Source organism: Molothrus ater, chromosome 5 (genome assembly GCF_012460135.2).
Source record: "Molothrus ater isolate BHLD 08-10-18 breed brown headed cowbird chromosome 5, BPBGC_Mater_1.1, whole genome shotgun sequence".
Lineage (NCBI taxonomy): Eukaryota > Metazoa > Chordata > Aves > Passeriformes > Icteridae > Molothrus > Molothrus ater.
This window is the reverse complement of record NC_050482.2, coordinates 66,590,607-66,618,137: the sequence shown is the minus strand read 5'-3', so window position 1 is coordinate 66,618,137 and position 27,531 is coordinate 66,590,607. Positions and strand designations below refer to the sequence as shown.

At 46.9% G+C, this 27,531-nt stretch overlaps 1 protein-coding gene across 1 annotated transcript in view; it reads left to right on the top strand.

Annotated features, from left to right (window-relative positions):
- Positions 1 to 488: 488 nt before the first annotated feature.
- SLC6A12 (solute carrier family 6 member 12) overlaps positions 489 to 27,531 on the top strand; it is a 32,760-nt gene continuing 5,717 nt past the window's right edge. Inside the window, exons 1-12 of the mRNA XM_036401497.2 lie at positions 489 to 529; positions 6,112 to 6,308; positions 9,873 to 10,007; positions 11,355 to 11,495; positions 12,703 to 12,790; positions 14,343 to 14,475; positions 17,344 to 17,478; positions 18,951 to 19,054; positions 20,519 to 20,643; positions 20,868 to 20,980; positions 21,664 to 21,801; positions 23,083 to 23,185. Of these exons, the coding sequence (XP_036257390.2) occupies positions 489 to 529; positions 6,112 to 6,308; positions 9,873 to 10,007; positions 11,355 to 11,495; positions 12,703 to 12,790; positions 14,343 to 14,475; positions 17,344 to 17,478; positions 18,951 to 19,054; positions 20,519 to 20,643; positions 20,868 to 20,980; positions 21,664 to 21,801; positions 23,083 to 23,185 (1,453 nt within the window). The remainder of the gene's footprint in view (positions 530 to 6,111; positions 6,309 to 9,872; positions 10,008 to 11,354; positions 11,496 to 12,702; positions 12,791 to 14,342; positions 14,476 to 17,343; positions 17,479 to 18,950; positions 19,055 to 20,518; positions 20,644 to 20,867; positions 20,981 to 21,663; positions 21,802 to 23,082; positions 23,186 to 27,531) is intronic.

Below are 27,531 nucleotides of genomic sequence, written 5' to 3'. Positions count from 1 at the left end.
AGCTTAGATACAAGTGCCTAGAGCAGTGTGGTGCCAAATTCCCTGTGCTGCTCTCCCACCTCTGAACCACTGGCTGCAGTGCTGGCTCCTCTGCTCTCCTGCTCTAGCAACTTTCCTTCCCACTCTGCCCTCACCCCCAGCTGCAGGGATGGCAGCAGCTGGCCAAGCAGGCCTGGGGGCTGGCAGCCTCCATCTCTTCACCTGGCCTGCCCAGGGCTGCTGGCTGGTGTCTTGCTCCATGAAATTGCTGCCCCAGAGAGGTGGCAGCCCTGCAGGCACCCTGCAGACTCTGTCTTGTCCCTGTGGAGCACCTCTGGGCTGCACCACAGGTCGCTGCCCCATTGTGCAGGGACCTGTTTGCAGAGGGAGTGCTGGAGCAGCGTGGCTTTCACCCTCTGTGCCATTCACCTGCTCTGCTCTCCAGCCAGTGACAGGAGCTGTGCTGGCCACACGCTTTGGCTGCACACAAGGACCTCTGGTCCAGCCCAATGCAGCCCCAGGACTTTGGTCTGACAGCTCCAGCCATGGGGTAGGTGGCTCTAGGGACTCCACTGGGGCCTGGCTGGATCTGTGGCTGTACCAGACTTATTGCTGGTGCTCTGTAAGAAGAATGGATCCTGCTGTGGCTGGCCCTCCTGCTGTGTTGCACTGCATATAGCCAGATTATGGCCTGAGGGGAGGTCTTGAGATTATCTGGTTTGGTGCAAAGGCTGGTTTCTAGTCCTATTTAGACACCATTTATGGACTTCATCAGTTAGTCTTGGTTTTTTTTTTTTCTAGGCTAGAGAAAGAAACCACCTCTGTGTCTCTGTAGCCCAGAGCAGGGATGGTGATCCATGGACACCAACAGAGACCCACCTGGCTCTGGGAATAACAGCCTACCTTGCTTTTAGCAAGAGATTTGCACTGATCCTCAGAAAAGTCCAGCCACTGTTAGAAGCTTCAGAGGGTCTCCTGTCCAGCAGCAGAAGTCAGAGCAGGATCCATCTGGCACCCTCCTGCACTGGGGGTGTGTGCTCTGAAGGGTGATGCTCTATAATCCTTGCATCTTGTGTTGCAGATGTCCATGCCATCAGTGAACTCGCTCATGAGGAACTCACTGAGTTCCTGATCTCACTCTTTCTGGTGTCAGTAAGTAGCAAACTCTCTGCACAAGCATTGCTCTTATTTCACACTGGAGAAAACATAGGTAGGATCTGATTCTTGGAACAGTCTCCTGTGCCTCATGAACGTTTCTGAACAGATGCTTTGAGAATACCCTGCAGCCCACAGAACCTGGAAGTTAATTAGAAAGTGTAAAGAAGCCAACTAACTTTCAATTGCTTGAAATGAAAGACATTTTAATTTCAAGTGCTGTCCTGAAGTTGATCAGTTTTTCTCTTTGTACATCTTTCCTTGCCTTTCTCTGTTATGCAGCTGGAGTGAGCCATTCTCCAGCAGCATTCCCGTTTGGAAGCAGCTGTCTCTGCTCGTGTAGCTGTTCTTAGATTGGCTGGAAAGCACTTTGCTTCCACTGCTAATATTTTCTTGTCCATCTCGCAGAGATGACCGGTTCCAGTAGCAGCCCCCATGCACTAATTTACCCGGGCTGGCTCCTTAAGCTGTACCTCGGCGCTGCTGTTCCATGCTGAGCCCTGATTTTCTGTCTCTGCTCCCACCTCCGCCCCCGTCTCCTGCCATCAAAATGCAGCGCAGGGTTTCAGCTGCTGACTAACTGCTGGCTCCGGTTGCGCAACCCGAGAATTTTATGTGTCCTCCTGCTCCTCCTTTTGTAACACAGCCCAGTCGTCTTGCTTCCTGATTCCTCCCTCCCCATCTTAAATTGCAGTTTATGTGCTTGGTTGCTGCTTGTTTCAAAATGAAACCAAGAAATATAAATGCACTGCAGCTGTCTGCGTTGTCACCTGTGATTCTGCAGTTCAGGCAGTACCTTTGAGTGTCCAAGGGAGCTTTAACACTGTGATTCCTCTCATAAATGTTATCAGCTGCCTTTTAGAGACATTTTTGTCTGCTGTTCCCTCTGTTTGACTATTCCCTCTGGAGATTGTCCTCATCTCATTTGCCTTATGATAAAACAGCAAAATAGGTCAAACAGAGGATGTTAACTTCCCAGCAGTAGGAACTCCTGTCTGACAGCAGTCGGGAACAGGCAGTAAGTTTGCTGAAATAAAAGCTTTAGGAGAATTTCTATTGGCTTCTTCCTCTGGTGCCAAAACTCCAGGTGGCTTCTCTCTCATCTTGTCTCACTCTTGTTCCTTGCCTCACCTGAGGAACTTTGAAAAAGCACTTTTTTACCCTGAGAGAGGCTGAGGATAGCACTGTATTTTGCTTCAAATGATGCTTTCTTTCTCCTCTTTTCTTATTACTGCCTCTCTCCTTCAGTGGCATCTTGTTTCCAAACAAAGCCAAAAAATGCCATTCTCCTGCATATCTGCATTGTGTGTTCAGCACATCATAGGCAACTGCTGAGTGACCACAATGCTTCAGAGATGTCCTTGGTTTTCCTTGCCTTTTGTGGCCATACTTGAAGGATCCCATGGTGGTAGGCGTGGGACAAACACAGTCCAAAATTTGTGACCAAGGGGAGACTGTGTTGCCTCATTCAAATATTCAAGAGTGGAACTTGTTGCTCTGGGTCTATGGCTGCCTGCATGCTGCCTTCTTTCTTTTCGGGTCCTGCAGGAATCCAGATGCATTCTTGTTTTCCCAGCCATAAATCTTTTGGGGAAAGAAATTGTGGCTATCTCCATGCACCAAGCCCAGTACCAAATACTGTACCATTTCCTATGGAGCTGCATAGAGGGAGCTCACTGCTCTCTGTGGGAAGATGACAGACTACAGGTCATTTCTGTGAAGGGCAAAAAAACCATCTCCTCCAAGTGCTGAGGGCTGAAAATACAGCAGAGCACCTCTGGAAGAGACAGGTGAGGTCAGAAGGAGCTGAGGAGGGAGGTGGTGGTGGGGAGAGGCTGCAGGAGCAGGATAGAGGGTGGATTGCACCAAGATGGCATTTTAGCAGTTGGGAAAAGTTTATGGCAGAGGAAGAAAAGAGTCTGGGAATGAAGTGGTCATAGGGTTTTTCTCCTAACTTTGGTGAAGAAACAGCAAAAAAAGTGCAGGCGAGCAGTGAGGGGCACAGTCTTTACTCCAAACTCATGTATTAAGGAGGGGGCAACCAAAGGAAGAGGAGAATGTTTGTCTGTTGGGGAGGATGTAACCCAGTAGGTGGCTGTGACTGCTGTGGGAGAACCAAATTCTTCCTAGCTGGAAACAAGAAGTTATTTGAGTCCCCATCTGGCCTAAGAACATACAGAGCAGGGGCACAGTAGGATTAAATGTTTAGGAAAAGAGCCAGGAGGTGTATGAATAGGCTTTCTCATAGAAACAGTAGGCGAAGCAGAGAGGGAAGTAGAGGGGATGTGTAATGTGCATGGCTTTGTCTGGGAAGGAAAAGTTGTATTTCATGCCATGAAAAGCCAGAACTTTAGGCACCAGTTTAATCTACCATCTGTTCCCACTTGAAAAGATTTGATTTCATAGCCAGGGTGCTTTCCCCCTTCTTAAAATAGGAAAATGAAGGCAGAAGTGCTGTGTCTCCCCCGCTGCTCTGTGTTTCTCCCAGCTGTGTTCCTCATTGCAGCATCCCAAATTCTATCCTTCATGTTGGTCTGTTCAGGAGTCAGAGGAAAGATAAAAAGTCCTGGTCCAGGTGTCCCTGAGCTGGAGGCTGGTGACAGGGTTGGGGCTGTGGGCTGGCACTCATACATTCCCTTCCCAGGGCTAGATGAGAGGAGGTGATTCTCTGATTGTGACCTTCCTCTGCACCCATGTGTGAAACAGGTCTAGCAAAAATGAAATAAACCCACAAATATTAGCAGAAATAGGCTGTCTCTTGGATCCACCTTACATTAAAAGAATAAAACCCAAGAATTAGCTAGTCTTGTCCTGCCAGCTTCCTGGGACATCCTCACCAAACCCAGACTTAAACGTTGCTGCACTTGATAACGTGTCCTGGACTGCAGCAAATTGGAATGTGCCAAGGACTGTGACAGATCAAACATGTTTCATTAGGTACGTGTTACTTTTTCTCTCACATTTGACAGTGCGTGGGGCTCTGCTCCTCTGAGACGAGGAGGCTGTGCTGCAGCATTGGAATAAACTGATTAGCCAGCTAGCAGGCCTTGTTGCAGGCAGCCAGTGGGGAGAAAGGGCCCTGCCTGGGCTTTAGAAGCTGAGAAATGGCTGGCAGGAGGACCTGATGATTCCATCTCCCAATCCAACCCAGCAGAAGGGCTGAGTGCAGGGAGAAAATCTGGGACTGGGGAGCTGCAGAGCTGCAGCTGCAAGCCAGCATTTAGGGCGTGTGCCTTGATTCCTGGGCTTCACCACCTTCTTTAAATGTGGGGTTAGAGGTTTGTTAGGAGCCTGTTAGAGGGCTGATTCACCTTCCCACTCTCATGTAGATCCACAGGTGTCGTAGTCCTTGGTGGTTTGGCTCAGTGCAAACCATACCAGCAAATAGTTGCTTTCAAGAATATGGACCATAAAGGGCAAGGGCTGGAGATAAAACAGAGGTTGCTTCCTCAGTGCCCTCATGCATCTGCATTTGACACCAAAACTGGTTGTGCCCACTGCAGCACTACCCATATATAGGCTCTTACTGGCAATAGTTCTAAAAACCTCTCAAATTCAGCAGGGACCAGGATCTTTCTGCCTTGTTTTTGAAAAGGATGTTATATTAGCCTGGAAGATGATCTTCACCAGCCTTTGACTGCTCTCCTCTCTGGTTTATGTTCCCCTGATCTTGTTGCAGCCCCTCTTACACTGGTTGATGTCTTGCATGAGACTGTCCTCCATTCAGCATCCATGGAAATCTGCTGCTGGTAGCAAAGCAAATAGGATGAGCCCTTCAGGAGAGCAGATGGGGGAACAAAGCCTGTTGTTGCCCAGGGCATTTGGAGAGCAATTGGTGTATTACTCTGTGAGATCTGATTTACTTTCGTTACTTGAATAACAGGCAGGAAACATGCCTATGTCAAAGAACTGCTTGTTCTGCTGTGAACATTCATTAGAAATTGTCTTTTCATACACAAGCATCTTTCTTTGCCCCAGGGCCTGATATATCCTGAGGGTTAGCATTTAGGAATGATTTCCTTTACAGAACTAAATGAGACACTGATAATGATGCTGCCTTGTGTGGATAAGTGTGAGCATGGCCCACCAGCTCCTGCTTCCTCCTTGCCTCATTGGAAACTACACCCAAACAAGTGCCACAGTGTTCCTTGGCTGCTGGGACAGTTAGATATTTGGGCTTACATTTGCTCTTATTTCCAGTTAGGTCAGGTTCCCTGGTAGTCCCCACTCACTATGAGATGGCTCATATCTGGTGTTTGTCCAGAGGGACATGGCTGGAGGGACACCAGGCACAAGGAGGGAGGGAATAGTTTGGCATCATGGTCCTGGTGCACTGTCCTGGTGCAAAGGGTCAGTAGAAGATTTGGTGGTCCTATAAGGTAAATGACATCAAAGCTGATGAAGTCCTGCTCACCACTGAGCTGCTGACTGGGAGAGATCCTTGACCTGAGCTGCCTCCAGAGCCAAGGGAGAGAGCAAGTTAAATAGTCCAGAGCAGATCCAGGGGCAGTGGAAATATTGAGTATTGTGGGTGATGCAGATTGCTGTCTCTGTGGCTCCCTGAAGATGGGGATGTTCCTTTAGTTGGCACAGTAGGAATGAGAGATGTGCTATTAAAAAACTTATTGAACCACCAGCAAAATGAATTTGTAAGTTGCTACAAGGGAACAAAACCCTGGTTTCTGTGCAGCCCCAGCTGATGGGAATGGAAGCAGAGATGCTGCTGCTTTGGAGAGACTTGTTTCCAGTCTATTTTCCTAATCTCAACAAGGGAATGTGTGTCCCTTGCTAAAGCAAATCACTTCTAGAAAGGCCAGCTTCTGCTCAGTAATGCCACCAGTTAGATGTGCCTAAGTTTACATACTGATACTGGAACCACATCTTATTGCGGTGTCTGGTCCCCTCACTCCTCTTCCCACGAGCGTGTACTGCAGCAGCTCCCTACATCCCATGCTCTCCTTCCCTTCTGTCCCACAGAGCCATGACAAGAGCCATATCCAAGGAAGGAGAACGCAATGGGGCCACCATGTCTCCTGAAGAGATAAGAATGGAGGAAATGGAAGAGAGAGGCCAGTGGCGGAACAAAATGGAGTTTGTGCTGTCAGTGGCTGGGGAGATCATTGGCCTGGGTAACGTGTGGAGGTTCCCATACCTCTGCTACAAGAATGGAGGTGGTGAGTGCACAGCACACGTGAGTTGTTCTAGATCTGTAGGTATGCTGAGAGACTTGTACATGCCTGCACCCAATTCTTCTATATACTCCCTAAGGTATTCCCTTATTCACTCCTTCAACAAGTTAGTTCCTGCCAAAACCAGGAAGAATAAAAACTCAGGGGTGAATCCAGCTCCCCAGTGGATACTGTTCCTTAAAGCAGCATTCTCAAATCTGGAATCCTGAAAAATTGACCCCCAGTAACAACTTAAGGCTGTTGGGCATCTCAAGAAATTATTGGTCTTTAGAAAATATCAGGTGCTGTGAGTGGTCAGAAAGCCAACATCAACCTCCTCCTACATATTCCCTTTTCCTACTGCTGGTGTCAAATCCATCCTTTGTTACAGAGGAGGAAAGGCCTAGATAGTGCTGGTATCCTAGCCAAGGCCTGATACACTCTAGAAGGAGATTTCTGCCTCTTCCCCTAGAGCAATTCTCACAGTGATCAAACCACTATTAGGAAAATTCAACCCCAAAAAAGGTTCATTCACCTTCCCTTTTGTTTCTCTGCGTGCCTCTCCTTTTCTCTTGTAGTAATACTGCAATAAGATCATTACATGGTTAAAAGTTAAAATTTCTCATAACAATAAAATGAAACCGTAAGGGAATAATTGACTGTCACTAACTTTTCTCAGTGAATAAAAATCTAACTTTATAAAAGAAAAGGAGGAATAGCAAATTACATGTCAAATCCAGCAATAACTTCTCTTTTGTTCTTGTTCTCTAAAAACACCCTGAATTAATGGTCTGGGATTTGCTTCACACCCCTCCCCCCTATTCTGAGCTTCCTTTCTCTGCAGACCATGCCCCAGAGGCCTTTCTTTTCCAAGGTGCCATGAGCTTTCACCAATAGCTGAGTGGTTCCACTGTAATTTTCCCCAGGGCTTCCAAATTCCTGTCCTCTGCTGTTGCTGGAGTTTATCCAAATTAAACAAGAGACAAGAAATAAATCCTCAAAACCAGTGAGGGGCAGGGTAAGAAATGGTTACAGAAAACGGAATTAAGTTTTTCTTGCACCTGGAATGATTTTTAGCAGATCCTCCAGTTTTCTTCTCCAATATTTTGATGGGAGGCACTCAAGAGCAAGTCAAATGGGCACAGGTTAGGAAACACTGGGGATGCATCTGATTGAGGAGCCCATTCTGCAGGGATGCTTTGAGAGAGGAGTCATGGGTTTTGCATGGAAAATTTCTCCCTGAGCTCAGATGGTATCTTTGCATAGTTTGTGCCTGTGGTACCCGGTTCAGCAGTCCTTGCAATTTGTATGCTAATAAGTGTAAGTGAAAAGGCTACTTTTGTTCACTTTAAATGTCTATTGAATAACATTTTTCTTTTTAATTAAACTGCTCTGGAATAGCTAAGGCTGTGATTCAGAGGGCAAGGAGGCTAGGCTTGGGAAAGGTTAGGATGGGAGTGTCCTTCCCTCACAGCTCCCTTGCAGAAAGTATGCTACTGCTGTAGAAGGTACTTTTCTCTCTCCAGGGCTCTAGGGAACCAGAAGACTGATACAGAACAACGCAATGTATTTCCCATGACACTCAAAAGCATTCTCAGCATTGGAAAAGTTATTGAAATTGCAAAAAAAAAGGCATTTTCCACCTATAAATGCTTCATCCCTGTCCCACCCTTACCCTCCAAATTTGAGACTGCTGTCCTGTCACCTTTCTCCACCTGGATGTACTGAAATGGTTCTACAGCTCTGAAGAGAGATGCCATAGAAACAATAGTGCTGGTTTTCTGTAAAGTGACCAACTGCAACCTTGTCTGCTGCTGCACTATCAGATTTGATCTAATTGCTCAGCATCCTGAACTTATTATTGACTCATAAGGGAAGAGGATCTGTTGCTGGAGGCCCCACTCAAGGCTGATGCTCCTTCAGTAGAGCAGCTGGAGTTTCAGCTGGTAACTGCTGTGGGACAGTTAAGAGAGACAGGACAATAGAGGTGGAAGAAAGTCATCGTTGCTCAGAGACCAAAATGGGTCAACCTCTGGGACAAATTGTATCAGAGGAGAGGGTCTGGAGTCTGCTGAAAGGCTCATCTGTGTGCAGGATAATAAAGCTGTCTTGCAGATTTGGCATAGATGTCTTGCAACACCAAAAGCAGCAGCTGCCTCTAGTTCAGGGTCTGCAGTTCTCACTTCCTACCCTGCAAACCTGGACTAACCCTGAGAACCAGCCTCCTTCCCTCTGGCCCCAGGTCTCCTGCAGCTACACACAGCTGTGTTTAGGGGAAATTTGGATGTTCTTTGTTATTGTAACATTGTTGGCTTAAAAACAAGGGCAAGTGTTCCTGGTTGCTCACAGTCACTGGAAGGAATGTCAGTGTGAATGCCTGTGCTGGCAGGGGAGGAGAGGGCCAGGGGGGACGGTGGCTGAGAAAGGCACCCTCGTCTTGGTTACAAGCAACTGAGATGCTCTCCAGGCCCTGGCAAGACAGGTGTTCCTGACCAAATTTTCTTGTATGGAGTGGCAAGATAGCCACAGTTGTTTCAGCAAGGAAGGCAGTCACCTTATCTTGTTTGGAGGGGAGCAAGAGTGTGAAAATCTACACTAAGGATGTGGAGAAAGAGGGTGAGGTGTCAGAAGGAAGGTCAGCTGTGAAAATGAGATCTCAGGAGCAGTTTTGAGCAGAGCAGTGAAGGTACTTGTTGTTTTGGTTTGACAACATAACTGAAAAGGTGCAAAAAAATCTCAGGCAGCTGAACAGAGGACTAAGCCATTTTTTCAGGGCATGAAACTTTTTAGTTATTTTTGTTTGTCTTTTCTTATGCTTAGTTTATGTTGGTCATTGTTTCTGGGAAAAAGCCTTGCTCTTTTCTCCTTCCTCTTCCCTTTTGACAAGGTTAATCTGAGGGCCATTTCAGGCTGATTTCTCTTCAGACATTTCTCTACATTTTAGCAAGTAATGGATTTTGAAGGTAGAAGTTAAACTTGCTCATTTTGAAAATGCTGGAAAGATATTCTTCCCCTATTTCCATTTTTCTGGTGCAATCTACTTTCCAAATTTGACGTGAAATATGTCTCAAGTAAATTTATATCCTGGCAAACGTTTTACTTACCAAGAAATGTCACCAGCCTCCAGGTTTGTATCCTCTGGGCAAGTGGGAGTTTTGCTGTGACTCTCATGAAAGGCAGAACAAATGTGGTTATGTGAAACAAGGACTTATTTTGTTCATCCCCTTCCTGCTGAAAGCTGGAATGAGGTCAGGAGCATGAAGCAGGGAGAACTTCTTCAGCACTATCTTTTTTTAGCTCCTTGTCTGGCTACTCCTTACCCCTCTAGGTTTTGGCCTATGCCAAATGCAGAAGTGCTGCAGTAGCACAAGACAGACCACTCGTGGTTTTTTTTCTAAAAATTATGGTGATGGAGACCTTGTTTCTTTAGCAGAGGTTGCACATTTAGTTCAGTGAAATATTTATGTTTATGTAGCTGATTCCAGCTGTGGTCCCAGGTACCTGGCAAGAGATTTTAAGGATAAGGTTTTTGAAGAGGTTTCTGAGGCAGCATTTTAACGCTCTCTGCAGGAGCCTTCCTCATCCCTTACCTCATCTTCCTCTTCACCTGTGGGATCCCTCTGTTCCTGCTGGAGACGGCGCTGGGGCAGTACACGAGCCAGGGAGGGGTGACAGCCTGGAGGAAGATCTGTCCCATCTTTGAAGGTCAGTCAAGTTACAGTATTTACTGACAACACTTTCTGAAAATCAGTGACTCAGATCCTTTTTTTTTAAATACTATTATTCTTTTTTTTTTCCCTTTCTCTTTTATTCTCTCTCCCTTCTTCTGTCTCCCAGCCTTGTTATTCCTTCTGCTGCCTGCTGTGTGTGCAGGGGCAGTTCCCTGACCCCTCTTGATGTGAGTGAGGGTGTGTGGTGCTGCCTGGGGGCTGTGCTGGTCCACCTGAACCACAGCCTCTGCTTTGAGGAGCTCAGAACCTGGGAGAGAGGAGAAGCAGGACAGCCAGCTTGAAGGAGGAGGATGGAAGTATCCATGTACAAACACCTGTGTGAGGTTCAGGAGAAATAGTGAGGGGAGAAGAGATTGAGGAAATCTGTCTGGTTTATTGTGCTTTCCCTGCCCACTCCCATGCCCAGGGCTGCTGTGGCAGCATTTGCAGGCTGGAATCCTTCAAACTGGGGGAATCAGACTGTGTGTGCACTGGGTCTGACAGCCCAGAGATGGGATGGGGATGAAGTTAAGCCACAGGGATAAGAGCCAGGACTTCTGGGGCCCTGGGGAAGGTTGTTTAATGGGATTAATATATTCATGAATACAATTTCCTCAATTCTTCTGTCCAGAGAGAGCTTATTAACCATGTTTTGCAGATGGAGAAACCTGTGCTCAGGCAGAGTGGAGCCTGGTTAGTTTGTTTGAGCATGGGCTGTGCAGTGCTATTTGAAACTCCTTGGGGAGTCTGGTAACTCCTGCACTGGAGACCCCTGTGCTCTGGCACAGACCTGGAGCTGGACCAGCAGGGGTATCTCAAAGGACACTGACAACCAGTTTTAAATAAATGAATTGGGCCTTTCTGCTCTGATTACTGTTCTGGGGTCTCAGTGAGCAATGGGCACAGGCAGGACCCAGGAACAAAGCTGAGCATGGTGAATATCAGCTGTAAGACTTTTTTGCCTCACACTTTCCAAAAGTAAGAGACTCAGCTGCATTTCTTTTCTTCAAAGGCTAGAGCTGTATTTTTTCTGAATAGGAGGCATTATGATGCTGTGGCATGGTAGCCATCAGAAATTTTTTTTCAAATCAGCATAAGGTTTTCTGGCTGTTTCACCACAAACCTGTCTAGAGTTACCAACAATGTTTCCTCTCTGCGTGCCCAACCACAAAATCCTTCCTCTTTCCCTTAGGCAGGTTTTGCACTATTTTCTGGAGAGCCATGTTGTTGGTGTTGCCTCATTCTAACCACAGCATGACCAGTGTCTTTGTTTGGGGTTAAGCCTCATGTGCTGGGAGTTGGTTGCCAGTCCCATCCTCGCCTCCTTTGCTTTTCTTCACAGGAATTGGATATGCCACCCAAGTCATTGTGGGATATCTGAATATCTACTACATCGTCATCTTGTCCTGGGCGCTCTTCTACCTGTTCAGCTCCTTCTCTTCAGTGCTACCATGGGCCAGCTGCAATAACCCCTGGAACTCAGGTACACCTTTTCTTGGGCAGTTTCTAGCTTCTTTCCAATTCCCAGAAGTTATTTAGGTTTTGTTGAAAATATTTGTTTTTGTTTGGATAAGAAGCTCTCATGAGCTGGCATGTGATGTCACCAAAAAATAGGCATTTTCTGGCGAGCAGGAGAGGTGGATGGTAGAGTTTGCAAGCCAATCTAGAGCCCTTCTCATGTGGCAGGATCTTTTTATTAGCTCTGGTGCAATGGTTGATCTTATAGTTCCCTTGCTCTGCCCCATTCCTGCGGAGTGACTGGGACGGTTGCTGCCACTGCCAGTGCCTGAACAGTTTCCTCTGTGCACTCAGCTTTTCACTTAACTCTGCCCTGCAAAGGAGACCTGGCTTTGACTTTGGCTCAGCACAAGCTGAGAAGATGAGGTGGATGTGAGGTAATTCTCATGAATGTCCTTGTCAGGAATTTTTTAACATGTTGAACAGGTTTTGCTTGGCAACAGCTTGGTTCCCTCCCTTTTTCTCTTGCGTCAGATGATTAATTTCTGCAATTAGTTAAATTTTTCTACCCTGTGGGCCTTTTACTCACAGCTCCCTCTGTCTTTTCATCCCAGCAGAAGTAACCAGCCTTTTAAGGAGCTGATCCAATTCCTTCAGCTCCCCAGAATGGATTTGTTTGCACGGAAAGCCACAAATGTTCTCTTAACAGAGAGAAGTTTCCCAGCAACAGCTGAGTTTCCTTGGTTTTCCATTGGATTGTCTTTTGCTGGCAAAATGCAAGATGGGGTGCATTGGATGTGTGGCATCTCCTCTGTTTTTAGTTATTTCATGCTTTGTAATGGTTGGGGATGGCAAAGGAGAACATGAAGGCTTCTGTGGCGTGTGCATGTGTGGACAGGGAATGGTGCCTGATGTGGAAAGAGAATGAGATTTTCTATCCTGACTACTCATAGTCGCTCTCCCTTGATAATCTATATTTTTCAGTCATCTGTTCTCAATTTGGCAGGGGATTGTTCTCTCCTTCCCCTCTTCCCTTCCCAAAGCCCCTCTGGTGACTGCTGAATTGGGATTCATACCTGGGGAGAGCCAGAGTTTAGTGAGACATTTAATGAGATGCTCTATAGCACAAGATGAAGGATCTGTGAGGGTTAGGGTCCAGAGGGGAAGGAACATCCCTCTTGGAGGAGCCCTAGAGAGTTTCTCACCTCATCAGCTTCCTTTTCTTTTGGTAGATCTCTGTGTGGACATTCTGAATAAATCCAGCCTGGACAACAGGACCTTGCCAGCGAACGCCACCTCCTCAATGATTGAGTTTTGGGAGTATGTGATTGCTTTCCCTCTGTTCAGGCTCCCTTTCATCCAAAGCTTGCAGCTGCAGGACTCCCTGGGCTGGGGGCTGTGTGTCTGTAGGAGCAAAGTGAGGTGCCACGTGTCAGATCCAACACGGGGAGCACAAGGAGCTGCCGAGGAGATGGGCACAGAGCCCAGGGTGTGAGGACTGGGCACACCCCAAAGGCAGCTCACGGTGTGCCTGCCCAGGGGTGCTCATGTGCACCTTGAGGGTGTGTTCCCCTTTCTGGCACTGGGTTGCCTGGGTGAGTGTGGCCACTGAGAGAGGCACCAAAAGCAGGCGAGGGCTTGCTGCAAGCAGGAGTGCATGTGCTGAGTGTTGCAGGTTGGCAGGCAAGCATGAGACCACGGCAGATGGAACAGTCCTCCACAGTGAAACACAAGGGAGAAAAACTGCCTTTTACCTACTTTTGGCCCAGTCCTGTTTGCTGTCTAAGGGAAGTGATCCATCAGGCTGCTCAGGATCATTCCTGGAGAGCAGAGATCTGAGATGCATGCATGAGATGCCAGAGGATAATTTGAGGATGGTGGAGAAATTTGAAGAATTTGGGGCTGGAGACATTAAAGTACAGTCTGAGTGAGGGGTCTTACAGCAAGCCACACTATGTCCCAGATAGGGTCATCAGTGCAGCCTGGAGAGGTTGAAATGGCTGCTGGTGCCACCCTACCACTCCACATGCTACAGAGGAAAATCTTACAAAGAAGAGGGGTGTCAAGGACTCAGCTTCAGCAGTTGGGTTTGGGTTTTTTCCCCATTTCTGTCACTTAAAGTACATTTGAAAGGGTTGACTCACCTTTGTTGCAGCCACCACAGGGCACATAGAAGAGGATGGGTGCCCATGGCTGCAAAAAGAGGCTGCAAAGTGCTGGCTCCCTTCTCCTGCCCTGCTCCTTGCACATAATATTTAGTGAGAGCTGAGGCCCCTCTGAAACAGTTGTTTGGGTTTTCTGTAGAGAGGGCAAGGGGACAGTGAGGGAAGTGGTTTTGAGCAGAATGTGCAGAGGAGTTGTAAGGGTTTTAGGCTGCTGGGAACTGCAGGAGTTGCAGTGCTGAGCTCTTGTGTGGCCTACCTTTTTGATGGTGAATCTCCAAGCAAGGAGACTGAGGGAAGGACATGGGAATCGTAAAGATATTTTATGCTTAAATATAGGGTGTGTGTAGCATATGGGGAGGAAGAATGGTGACCATGGGCTGATAGTGGCTTTGGTGGCCTGCTTTGGATGGAGTTGTCTCTGCTGGGGAGCTGCCAGGCTCAGGGAGCAATGGGGAGCAGGTGTTGATTTTGTGTCATAGGGGTCTGATGGGCATGGCACCATGGGTTTGGAGAGTGGGAGGTTTGGGTCAGCCGCAGGACACGGTGGAGCAGAGCTGGGGCGATGTGCATGGCTGGGAGCCCTGGGCAGATGTGTTGTAGATAGGCTGTTAAGTCTTTGGATGGGGTAATATGGGAAAGGTCTGTGTGGGACCCTGAGTGGGGTGTGGAGTGTTAATGCTTCTCTCCCTGTCCCTGGACACCGGCAGGAAGCGAGTGCTGGGGCTCACGGATGGTATTCACAAACTGGGCACTGTGCGCTGGGAGCTGGCTCTGTGTCTCCTGCTGGCCTGGATCATCTGCTACTTCTGCATCTGGAAAGGGGTCAAGTCCACAGGCAAAGTAGGAATGGAGATTATCCTCCCAGACCATAAGTCTCCTTGTATCCATCTTCTATTTCTTCCCCAATCTCTTTTCCTTCTTCACGAAGTAGGGGCAGAAGACACAGCACCAAAGTGAAACTTAATACCTGTTGAGGCCGTACTGATGTACACCAGTTGTGTTTGAAACCTAAGAGGAAGAATAAAATTAGTAGGTCCATCAGGGAGGGGAGAATGGGGAAAGAATTGGGAACTGAGGGGAGTTTTGAGGCACATTTTCACTTGCAAATACCCACACTGGCTGATGGATTCTCCCCAAGTGCCCTTGGGAATCATGCACTCACCAGTGTGTTGTCCTGCTGTGGCTTGAGGGTGTTTTCAACAAGATCCTCTACAGTGGCAGACTTCCCATCCCTGGCAATTATTAAACTCTTGAGCAAAACAGACAAGCTGCTGCCTGTAACCAGCTCAGAGAATAGATAATGAATCTCTCCTACTTCTTTATCCTGGAAAATACTTGGGGTAGGAGAAATGTTCTTGTCCTTGTTCTCTCTTTTTTCCTCTTTCTAAATCTGCAGGTTTTGGGTCAGTTCTTCTGACTTTCTGCATTTTGCTAATGAGGCTGGAGCCAATGCTTCCTCCTGATGTTTATCCTACAGAGCAGATGGATTGGTTTTCCTTTTGGAGTGAATGAGTGTTTGATGCTTTGGGCTGGGTATTAGGGACTCTGCCATGGCCTTAATTTGCTCAGGACCTTTTTCTTGGAGCTGCCATGAGATGGGTGGATCATTAATGATGATTGATGATTAATGATTAGTCTTGTGGGTGTTCAGGGAATGTCCCAATAGCAAAGGGAGGGAACCAACTTCTGCAACAGATTTCTTCCTTCAATACACTGTCTACTCTTCACGAGTGTTCCCTTTCATACTTGACACCTGGGTTTCAGTGTTAAATCCTATCTGCTAACTGAAAACTGCACTGGGCACCCATTGCAACAGAATGAGATAACAGCTTGCTCCCCTCACTAGATTTTCCCCAGATTTTGCTGATGATTGGTTCTTGCTGATGCAGACTTCTTGTCCACCATTTCTGAAGGAAGGAGATCCAGACTCCACCTTTATGGGGAAGAGGGGATGGATGATAAATGATGGCATTTTAAACCTTGAAGCTCTGATGCCCCCTATTTTGAATACCACACTGCCATCTTGAAAAGAAATTGAGTCTGAGAGATTGTGTGATTTGCATGGAAGAATAATTAAATCACTTGAGGTTCTCTTTAGCTCTCAGACTTCTCCACTGAGTTTTTTCTTTGCATGGTTCTCCTTATGCACACTGCTTCCCCAGTGTGCATAACTTACCTGCACAAGGAGAAAGCTAAAGTATTTCAGTCAGGCTGGTTTAGCTGACTTGGTTTGGCAAAACCAGACCAGAAAGTGAGAGAAAACAGTGACTACATATAGTAAATGGAATGGTCTTCCTGAGACTACAGAAGATTTTTCCATCACAATTTTTAGGGTACAGGGCTATTGGCTATTTACCAGCCAGGTGTTATGGACATGGTGCAACCATAAGAGAGGGGTTTTTTGTTCCCAAATATACTACAGGTCAAACAGGCCAGTTGTCTTCTCTGCAGGCTGTAATTTTGAGTATTACAGGGGCACTGTCAAAAAATTAAACTGCTTCTCTCTTTTTCTTTGCTGACGTTATACTAAGACAAGCATTAGGAAAGACCCAAGAATTCTGAGCAAGTGCCTAACTTTGTACAACAGCTCCAGATTAAACAGGAGGTTGTGTTTGCCTGAGAGGCTGCTCTAATCACATAATCCTGCCAGATCCTTATGTTTCTGCTTCTGTGATTTAAGGAACCCAAATTTAAAGAAACCATAGTGACCTCAGGACAATAATTTCAAATAACTCCATAAAGACTAATTTTCTTTTAAAAGCCTTTTTCCCCCGCTATGTTTCTCTTCCTTATGCATAAATGTTTCTTAAAACTGATTTCTGAAGGTACATTTTAATACTTGTGCCCAAAGGAGTGTCATTCTCATTCAATCAGGGAACAGCAAAAGTACCATGTACTGTGACTTATTTGACCAATTATCACTAAGCACAAAAAAATGTAATTTCAGGCCTATCACTATGAATCCATGGAGTAAACAAGCCTTCACACTGCTTGGATGAATTTGAATAATGAATAAATGTTAAGAAGTTGCAACTTGCTCACAAATATTTTGCAACTAGAAAAAAATAATATGTTATATTAGAGAAATGGTTTAGAGATGATTAATTCTACTGTAATATTTATTTATATCACACACAAAAAGAAGTAAAAATAGGTATTACAAAATAATGGTCTACTTTTTCTTTAAAGGCTTTGAGTTGCCCCCATTTTTTACCTGTGAGCTCAAAGGCATTAAAGGGATGAGAGTGACGCATGAGCCCTTCTGGAAATGAGATGCCTCATAGGTGTCTCAAATTGGCCAGCAAAAGTTGGTGTTTAATTTGGAAAGCTCTTGCTGTGCATAGGACTATTTTAATAACTTATTAAAACTCAGTGATGGGAAGAGATCTGGGTTTCTTCTGCAGCTTTCAAAAGATGAAGGGAACAGCTGCACAGCAGGGAAATTACACTGGCTGGAAAGAGAAAACAAAGCAGAGCAACCAGTGGCAGAGTCTTGGATGAAGAACAAAATGCAGATTAACTAAATCACCAGTGAGATGTAACCTTGATTACTTTTTTTTCCCACCCCTGTTCTATGTTAGCAGCAGCAGCCACAGCCAACAGCAGAGTCAGGGAGGTTTGCTGGGGTGAGGGCCTGCAGATGAGGTGAAGTGATGCCTGCCCCCTCCCTGCTGACCCGTCTCTCTTCTTGTTTCCCTGCCCCTGCAGGTCGTTTACTTCACTGCCACCTTCCCATATGTGATGCTCCTCATCCTGCTGGTTCGAGGGGTCATGCTGCCAGGGGCTGCTGAGGGGATCATTTTCTACCTGAAGCCAGACATGTCCAGGCTGGCAGACCCACAGGTGAGGGGTGGTGTCAGGCAAATGCTGGCCACAAGGATGTTCTCAGCGCCCTGGCCTCTGGAGCTGAGCATCTAGCTGTCATCTATGAAAGGAGGTCAGGCAACCAGGATCCTTAAAGCTTCTGAGAGGGGTCTGGTTCCCTTACACAGCACATTCTTTTTGCTCATGGACTGCAGCACGTGGGCATATTAGGTCATTTCTACTCATGGGCTCAGCAAAGCCAGACGAGTATATAAAGTATTTAGTGTGAAACAGAGAGTTTTTCTGGCTGTTAAGTGCAGATAATTAAGGGAGGGGTTATATAATCTATCCCTTTTAATTTTTTTTCTGGCCTGGTTAGCACTTTGGCTCCATCAGGACCCTTCCAGGACATGAGGGGTCTCTGTGCTTGCAGAAGAGACCAAGGCATGCATGTAACATGGGCTGTGAGCAGCTGGGTTCCCTTCACTGCTCCTGGGGGCTGCTCCCGCCTGCCTAGGGCAGGGGCTGGCCAAAGGTCAATCACTTCCACCAGTCACTGGAGCTCATGGAAACCCTCAGTGAGATCCTGCCTGCTGAGTTGAGGCAGAAGGTAGAGCTTTAGTTCAAGTGGGATATGTGTCTGTGCCTGAAGGGCTCCTATGTACATGACAATGTGTGGGAAATCAGGGTGAACTTAGGCAGCAGTGCCTGGGATGAGATTCTTTGAAGGCTACGAAATTCCATCTGTCTGGATGTTTGCAGCTGGGCGCTGCTTAGAGGAAAAAGAGAATGACTGGAGAGCCTGGAGACCATCAGAAAGGTGGGCTGTTTACCTGCCTGCCCACAACTCCCAGCTCAGGGCTTTCCCTGGGACTGTGTGAGAGCAGAGTTGCAGCTCAGCTCTCCATGGAGGAGAAGGCCGGAGCAGTGGTGAGAAGCCCGACTCAGCTTTTCCCATGGAATGCCAGAGCAAAGGGAAACCTGGGTGTGTGACCCCCCACTGGGCTGCAATCTCTCATCTCAGCAATTTTCTGCCCTTCACTGTGCACTGTGGCCTCAGAGAGGTGGGAAAACTAGGTCTGGGAGCAGGGAAGGGAGTACACAGATTGTTGATCACACTGTCATTTGGGGTGACTCACCAGTGGCTCTGCAAGGAGATTAATCATCTGGGCCATGTAAGGACCACAGGCAGCTGTAGTGAGAGCTTCAGAAGGAGCTATGCTATCAGGGATGCCATCTCTACCTTGAATGCAAAGGTGTGGGGTGGAGAAATGGTGTCACCTTAAATGAGATGTGAAAATAGGGTCTCCTCAGAGCTTTTTCCTAAAGGGTTTCCAGTTCTATAGCTCAGTTTTTTCCAGATAGGTATCCCAGATTCTCCATTCACTGTAGATCCCCTTTCTGTCTCACAGGGTTTGTTCTCCATGACTGGAGGAGTTATTGTTGACAGGGCACAGCCATTTGTTAATTTTTTTGCCACGTCTGGAGAGCACTGACCTTCTCTGTTCCAGGTGTGGATGGATGCAGGCACTCAAATCCTCTTCTCTTACGCCATCTGCGAGGGGTGCCTGACAGCTCTGGGCAGCTACAACAAATACACCAACAACTGTTACAGGTAGGAAGAGCCTGCACTCCTCATTTCCTTCTGGAAATCTTCTCAGCACGGAGCTGCATCAGAGGCAGGCTCTGTCCCTGGGGGAGACCTTGGGTCGTGCTGCTGTGACTAACAACTTGCTCAGAGTGCAGAAGCTGCAGAGGACTCAGCACAGGGATGGAGAATGGCTGAGGGAAGAGAGGAGTCCAGAAAATGACTTTAATAGTGTTCTCCTGCACGAGTCAGTGTGGAAATGAGAGACTGGAGGAGGGGGAGGAATGAAAATGGAGAGTATCTCCAGCCACTGTGTAGACAGCACACTCTATTTGGACAGAGTGAGTGGGCAGGAGTGACATGGCCAGCTCTGCCATCACTGGCTAGGCAGGGGAGGTGGTACAAAGATGATGGGGGCCTCCTGTCTCCAGTGCTTTACTATCATCAGAGTAATGTACTGCCAGTGGCCTTTTGATCCTATCAAGGAGGTTAATCAAGTCTGCCTGGCCTTCTCCTTGCCCTTGGATTACAGGTCTATTTTATCCATGGCCTGACATGGAGCTCAGTGGAGCAATCAGGACCATTTTTGACATCCTCTACAGAGCCCTGAGAAGCAGGGACTTTGCTGTTCTTTCACATATTGCTCCAGCACAGATTGTAAAATGGAATTGTGCTTGGGAGACAACAATCATCTCTCCTGTGCTCTGATAGGTGCTGCCATGGCTGTTGGTTGGGCAGTTAATACTTTCTCCTGGCTCTCCCAAAATATTTCAGGCACCAATGAAGTGCTGTGCTGTGCTAACACCTTCAGCTAATTCCTAAGGTGCTTTGTGCTGCAGCTTACCTCTGGGTGTCCCAAATGTGTCCACAGTGCCTACCCCATGGCAGCTGATGCTGTGGGTCAGCTCTGGCAGCTGCCCAGGCAGGATCCAGGGATGTGAGGCTTCCAGCCCTGCCAGCTCAGAGTGGTGCCCAATTTTCACAAGGACCAAGAGCACAGAAGTTTCAGGACAAGTAGCATACCATATCCCAGCCTCCATCTGAGCATAGCTAATAAAGACAGTATAGACACTGCCCTTGTCAGTGAGGATTTTTATTGTCCTATTACCTTCATTTTACTAGACCTGCTGAACCTGTATGTCCTCATGCTTTCAGATACTCCTCTTTCTTAACTATGTTTCCTTTTGCAACCTCTTTCCTCTTCTAATTTTCTGTTTTCCTGATTTTCTCTGTTGTTTTTGCTATTCTCTGGATTCTTGAAGGTTTTTTTTTTTATTGTTATGTGCTGTGTGGTTGTGCCCCATTCTCCCACTGTGCCATGTGTAGTCCTGTAACTTTTGAACTCTTGGCTCTGCTCTGAGGGGTTCTAGAACAACATTTCTGTTTCTTGGTAGTGCTGTCCAGCTAGGGAAGCTGAGCACAGACATGATCCTAAAGTGGATCCATTCTGCAGCAGGAAACCCCCATTTCTCTCTGGTCTCCTTCCTGCAGGGACTGCCTCATGCTCTGCTCCCTGAACAGTGCCACCAGCTTTGTTGCTGGCTTTGCCATTTTCTCTGTGCTGGGCTTCATGGCTCAAGAGCAGGGCGTGCCTATTTCAGAAGTGGCTGAATCAGGTAAGTTTTTCTGGGCAACTTCAGAGCCAAGGGAAAACAAACAGCCTGAAGGGGAGGGCACTCTCCTGAGGTGAAACCCAGGATGTTCTCTACATCCTCTATTGCTATGGGTGTCTGCAGAGAGGTCTGCAGGACCAGTGCTCCTCAACACAGCTTTCAGCCGTGGGTGGTCAAGGAGCTGTGACAATAGGAGCACACATGGTCATCCTGTGGTCTGTTGGCAGGTCCTGGCCTGGCTTTCATAGCATATCCAACAGCAGTAACAATGATGCCTGTGTCTCAGCTCTGGTCCTGCCTCTTCTTCCTCATGCTGATCTTCTTGGGACTGGACAGCCAGGTACAACAAACCCCCCTCCTCATCTAACATGCAGGTGCCTGTTCCCACCCTGAGCATTCCCCATGGTCATTGGAAAGGATAAAGATGAGTCTGTGCTTTGCTGGTACCTTAGAAAGGTTCTTTGCACTGTAAGCAGCACTTTCACACTGTGGGAGCTCAGAGTCAGTGGTTATGTGGGCTGGCATCTCTGCTGGCATCTTCTCCCTGTGTGTATGTGAGGATGGCTCAGCTACATCTCTTCAAAACTGTGCACCCTGCAGGGCAAGGCAGAGCACAGAGCAGAACAGTCTGGGATGGGAAACTGGGCTGTTTTCTCCCAGCTGCATCCCACCAGAGCAATCCCACTGGTGTGCCCATGCCATATCCCTGTTATACCAGGAGCAAACCCTGCAGAGTGCAGTCTGAAACTCTGCTGCTGGCACGAGGGGAGTAGAGGGTGTCCTGCATGTCCACCAGGCAGGTGCTTTGCTCAGGCTCTACTCTGTTGTACCCCAGCCCTTTTGCCTGTATAACAAGGCCTTTTTCCTCTGTTCCTGCTGGCCTTTGGTGGAAGCAAGACAGATTAAAAGAAAAAAATGAAAACGTAAAGATTTGGCGTGTGGGAGGACAAAAAGGACAGTGAGGGGAAGTGCGTGCTTGGGGAAGGAGAGATGCTGATTTCTCTGACCTGTTTTCTTCTGCAGTTTGTCTGTGTGGAAAGCATGGTGACAGCTATTATTGACATGTTCCCAGGAGTGTTTCGGAAGAAGGGGCGTCGGGAGCTGCTGATCCTGGCCATTGCAGTCATATGCTACTTGCTGGGCTTATTGCTGGTCACTGAGGTGAGCAAGGAACAAGGGCTGTACAGCTGAGTACCAAGCCCCCTGCTACACAGTTCTGGAGGTCTGGGCAGAGACAGCAAGCTTGTCTTCAATGCTGTTAATTGTCTCTCATTTCTAATCCATTAGCTGGTGTCTCTCACAGCCAGTGCTGCTTTGACACTGGTGCACTCACTGTATCCCTGAGCCTTCCAGAGATGCTGCTCCCACAGCCCAGAGAGGCTGCCTGACACAGGCTTTGTGCAAATACCAGACCTGGGAGCTAAAACAGGCTGAGCTGTTTGAAAACAAGCTCTTCTGAGGGCAGTGATCATTTGCTGGCTGCTTTCCACACAAAGCAGAGCAGCAGGAGAGGAGCCTGGGGGTAATGGCTGTGCCATAGCCCTGCTTGGAGCCCGTGAGAAGCCTGTGATCCTGGGACCAGCAGGAGCAGAGCTGTGCTGGTGTGATGCCATGCACATGGTGTTTGCACTGCTCTGCAGCTAACAGCTGCACCTCTTCCTGCATGGTGCTGTGCTCTGTGTGTACCACAAGCTTGGGTGAGGGTCTTAGCACTCCTGTGCTGCTTCCATGAGCTCTCAAGTGACAGCTAATTCCTGTTAACCCCCTGAGGCACAGATGAATGATCCTCCAGCTGGATCCTGGCTAAGGACCTGCTGAAGGCAACACCTACCTGTCAATTTGAGTGACACTGTGTCTAGAGCCCTTCAGCATTATTTGAAAGGATCTGCTTGACATGGAGAGGCTCTGTCTAGGAGAAATCACATGAAAATCATCCATGGGCCTGTACATGTAGCTGATGGCAACTCTGCAGGGCTCAGCTCAAAGTCAGAAGCAGCAGGAAAGGCACGTGCCTCTGCCATTGCAGAGCTTGGAGCTTGTGTAGTATGTAAGGTTGGAGGAAGGTAAAACAAGGTATCTTGAATGTCCTTGCTCAAGATCACAATATTTTGGGTTCAAAGTTCTGCACTGCTACATGGTATTTCAAAAAATGATTCTGGGAAGTCCCTAACTGTTTTAAAACAACCAAACAAGCCAGCTCTTTCTCTTATGCACATAGAAGACAGCCTAGCCCAGCAGTATCATAAAATGGGCATGAAAAACTCTCCTGCCACCAGGCTTGACTGTGTTTTTGGAACAGAGTGAGGGCAGCCTCAAGAGAAGGCTTTTCTCCCACCTGCTGTAGGTTGAGTGTTTCTGCTGCTATTCTTTTGCTTGCCCCACTCATTTTCCCTGACATAGAACAGTCTTGCAATGCCTCTGTTTTCTCTACCTCTTCAATAGGGTGGCATGTACATCTTCCAGCTCTTTGACTACTATGCTGCCAGTGGCACATGCCTGCTCTTCCTGGCTGTTTTTGAGGTCATCTGCATAGGATGGGTGTATGGTAAGTGGAGGACAATAACCTGTCTTTTTCTTTATCAAAGCAAGAATGGGGGGTTGAGAAGTGAGAGTCTATAGAAAGGATCCTCAAGAGGCAAAGAAGTGCTGTAATTATGTTCTTTCTTGTCTAGTTTTCACTGTGTTTCCTTGCAACATTTCTTAATTGCTCCACATTTAGTTTAGGAATGTTTGTTCCTTCTCTGTAGGTGTCTCATATTGAACTACCTTGCTGTTTTTCCCATTTGCCCTTTGAATTGAAAATCAGATTTAGAGGAATGACTGCTGTTCTTTGGTGTCTGTCCCTGTCTGCTTACCATTGTGCGTTTAGTTTAGTCCTGCCAGTTAATTTACCACAAAATTCTGGGATGCAAACTTGCTCTGTGTTACTTCTGCCATGATTCCTGCTTCCTATTTACCCAGGCTGTGATGGCACTCAGAAAATAAATAGGAGGGACTGCTTTGGCTCTCAGTGAAGTCTGTAACTAAACTACTCAGGAGCAGGATAAAACTGAGCTTCATGAAGTATCAGGAGGAAAGCAACTGCTTGTTAGTCTGTGCAGTAAGAAAAGTCTCTTCTGGTATCCTATGGGAGATCTCTTTCTGACCACAGAGGCTTTGGTTCTTCTCCCTGAAGTTTGTGTCAAGGCTGATGACTTTTGGGCAAAGCATCTTGTGTGTGATGCAGAGCAGCTGTTCCCTCTCTTTCCTTCATGGAACTACATGAGCCTCATACCTGTAAGGATTGTGCACAGCTGTAGTAGATGACAGCTTAGACCAGACCTCAACACCCCACAGTCACATCTGCTGGTCCCAACTACTTGAAGCAGCATTGCCATCATAACCTCAGGGAAAGATTGCAAACATAGTATCATGTTGGGTCTCAGTGGTCAGGAGTGGATGCTCGTGAAGGAATATGATAGAAAAATTAGGAGTGGTAATTTCTGTGAATGTTCTTCCAGGTTTTCACAACTTATAGTAGAACCATAGAGTGGACTGGTTTGGAAGAAACCTTTAAGGGTCATCTAGTCCACCCTCTTGGCCACTTTCCACTTGACCAGGTTGCTCAAAGCCCTGTCCAACCTGGCCTTGAACATTTGCAATGATAGTGTATTTACAGCCCCTCTGGGCAACCAGTTCCACTGTCTCAGGATCTTCAGAGTCAAAAATTTCTGCCTGTATCCACTCTAAACCTCTCTTCTTTCAATTTACAACTGCTAGCCCTTGTCATGTCACTGCAAGCCCCCTTTATATATAAAAAGGCTGCAACAAGGTCTTATTGAAGCTTTTTTTTTCCAGGCTGGACAGCCCAAACTCTCTCAGTCTGTCTTCACAGGACAGGTGCTTCAGTCCTCTCTTAGTTTTCATGGTCCTTCTCTGGAGTCACAGCTACATGCCTTTCTTCTTCTGGCCTTCCTAGAACCAGATGCAATACTCAGCTTGTTGCCCAGGAATTTCCAGTGCCAGAAGTGAAATCTATTTATTTCTTTTCTGTTATTTTTTTCCAGTTCATTTGGCTAACCATTTGTCATGCACTAAATACTACAGCAAGGAGTTTCATGGCTTTCTCTCTTCTCCTTGTTCTGATTCTACCACCTGCCAGTTCCATTTGGTGCCACCTTTGCCTTATGTGCAGTCAGTGCCTGTGTGCTCCTTTTGGTGCTTATGGTTTTATAGAGGTTGCACTGGCTGTAGTGCAGCTGCTGATGAAGGGCTCACTGGTTTCTCCAAATGCTTTATGTGTAGCAGGAGCCAATTGCTATTTTGGATAAACTCCTCTTACTGAAAGCATAACCAGTCCAGATGTTTGGTCTTGGGCTCCAGAGAATGCAAGAGAAGCAGATGTATAAGAAAGATTTATGTTAGAAAGGTGTCTTTCAAGGGAAGCTTGCAGTAACAGACCCTGGCCACATTTTAATTTTGAGTCACCTTCTGCCCAGTCCTTTTGGGATTTAAAGGGGCATGGAGATCCCCATCCATCTGTAACAGGATGGGGATCACCGTTCTAGGTTAATTCGTTAAACTGAATTATGCTTTCATGTTTAATGCCATTTTTACAGTCACACAGGCCACATGCCTTTTCTGATGACCCATGGAGAAGAGCAATGGCAGGTAATGAGTAACAGGAGAGGTGATGCTGCCCCAGCAGCCTCAAAGGGAGATGGAGTAGTTGGGAACAGAGAAAAGGCCCTTTTCCTCACCACCATGGGTTCATTTGTGCCACTTCATACAGTGTGATTTTACCCTCTTGATGTTCTGCTTTGCATCCATTGGAATGATTCTGGTCCAAAATGTAGTCAGAGGGCCAAGGTGAGGTGTTACAGTGGGGGGAAAAAAGTGACTAGTGCTGATTAAAGAGGCTTTTTTCCCCAGCCTTGCAATTGGCAGAGCTGAGTCTCTTGCTTACACTGTGAAGAATTACAACGTTTCTGCTAACACAAATATGTGTTCTGAGTTTCCCCTCTCCCAGCACATACGCCAACCACCCACCACTTGGCAGCTTTCCCCTGCTGCCAGGCAGCTGCTCTCCCAGGCACCTGAGGATTTCCTCTGTACTGCTCCCTGCCTGTGGAAGGATCACACAGCATTGGACTTGTGGATCATGTTCCCTAGAGGAGAGTGCTGGAGGGATTCTGATGTCCCCCTGCCTCTTCTCTGCTCTCCTTCCACTTTGGGAAAGGCAGCCCTTCTGTAAGCAGGCATGGGCTGTGAATACTGAGATTCACAATGTGGTGCCACTGAAATGTGCTGCAGAGGATATTTTGCAGGCAGTCACAGCATGCACATTATGATTAGCTGCTCCAGGAGAAAGCAAGGGCCTCCCTCACTACAGGAGAGCCAGGGCTGAAATCATTAGGACTCTACACAGCTAAAGCAAACTGATGCCAGAGGGTACCTGTGGGTGGCCCTGGGGTAAGCCCATGTTGTGCAGTGATAAATCTTTCTCTGGTTCTGCTGCTCACATGCAGCATGACTATCAGCATGGCATGGCAGCCTCCTCCTGCCTGGATCCTGCCTGTTGGGCTGGCTCTGTCTCTGTGTGCTGAATGCTCAGATGCACTGGCTATGAGCAACCTTATGTGCTTCTTCATGGGATATAAAGGGCCTGCTCTGTGTGCCTGGCACCCAGAGGACTGGCAGTTGTAGTGCCAGGATGTGCACTTGTGGTGCCACCACACCTCCATGGCTGGCTCTTTAACTTAGGAGAAAAGACAGGGAGATATTTTTTTTAATAGATTCCAAACTAGCAGAACTGTGAAACTCACTGCTTTTTGAATATGGTAAAAGTAAAATTAAATCTTTGTCCTTTTTAATTTGGATCTCCTTTGCTGTTTATAAGCTGTGTAAAATGAGAAGAGCTCTGTAAAAACAAGAGATAAGGATGTAAGCAAATCTCTAGTTAGGTTTGTGTGAAATTTATTCCTGTGAATTTACATGGCTAAATGATTTGTCAGAGGAGCGCACAACCACTTTGAAGGTATATGGGATTGATCAGCACAAGGGAAGTGGTACCAGCATTCATGGTTAACCATCCAGTGACTGCATCCTTCTTCCTTGTCTTGGAATATTGGAGGTAAAAGCAAACATCTTTGTTCGTTCCAGCAAAAATCTCTTTGGGGATGTTTTTATGGTTTTCTCTGCAGGAGTTTTATCTAATCCTTCTGATGTGCTGGGAAGGAAGGGCACATAGCCAGTGTGTGTCCTCCAGCTTCTAATTTGCTCAAAAAGTCAGTGTTGAGTGGTTTGAACTGAGGACTTCTTGATTACTTTTTCATCTGCCTGTGAGATGTAGAATATGTAAAACCTCCTGTTCATATGTTCTCTGAGGATGTTCATGTCAGTCCCCATTGTGTATCATCACATCACCCACTGACTGCCACAGTGGCCATGGAAATTTTGGATCTGGTGGTTGTTCTACAGAGAAAAGGGACAAGGACAGGTGGAGGCCCATCATAATTAACAAAATAAGTTGTGGGGTTTTTTTTCTTGTTGCAGGATGGATGGATGGATGTGTGTGTGTTCTTCTTTTTGTTTGGCATTTTTGTATTTCTTTAATTGATGTGTCTCTTTGACTAGATCCTAGATCCTAGATCCAAATTGGCAGAGAAACTTTGTCTGCCATGAAGCTCTATTATGAATTAATTTATCTGACATGACAGTGTGTTTCTGTGGAAGATATTGTGCTGTGCTCATGCTCTAAATTGCAATTCACATGATCTATAGCTCTCTCTCTTTTTTTCAGCCTGTGGAAGATTTTGGCTTTTTGGCAAAATTAATTTTATATACCAACTCCTTTCATCCCCTATATTTTTTCAGAAATCATATCTGAATCCTAATGATAGTTACAGCTTG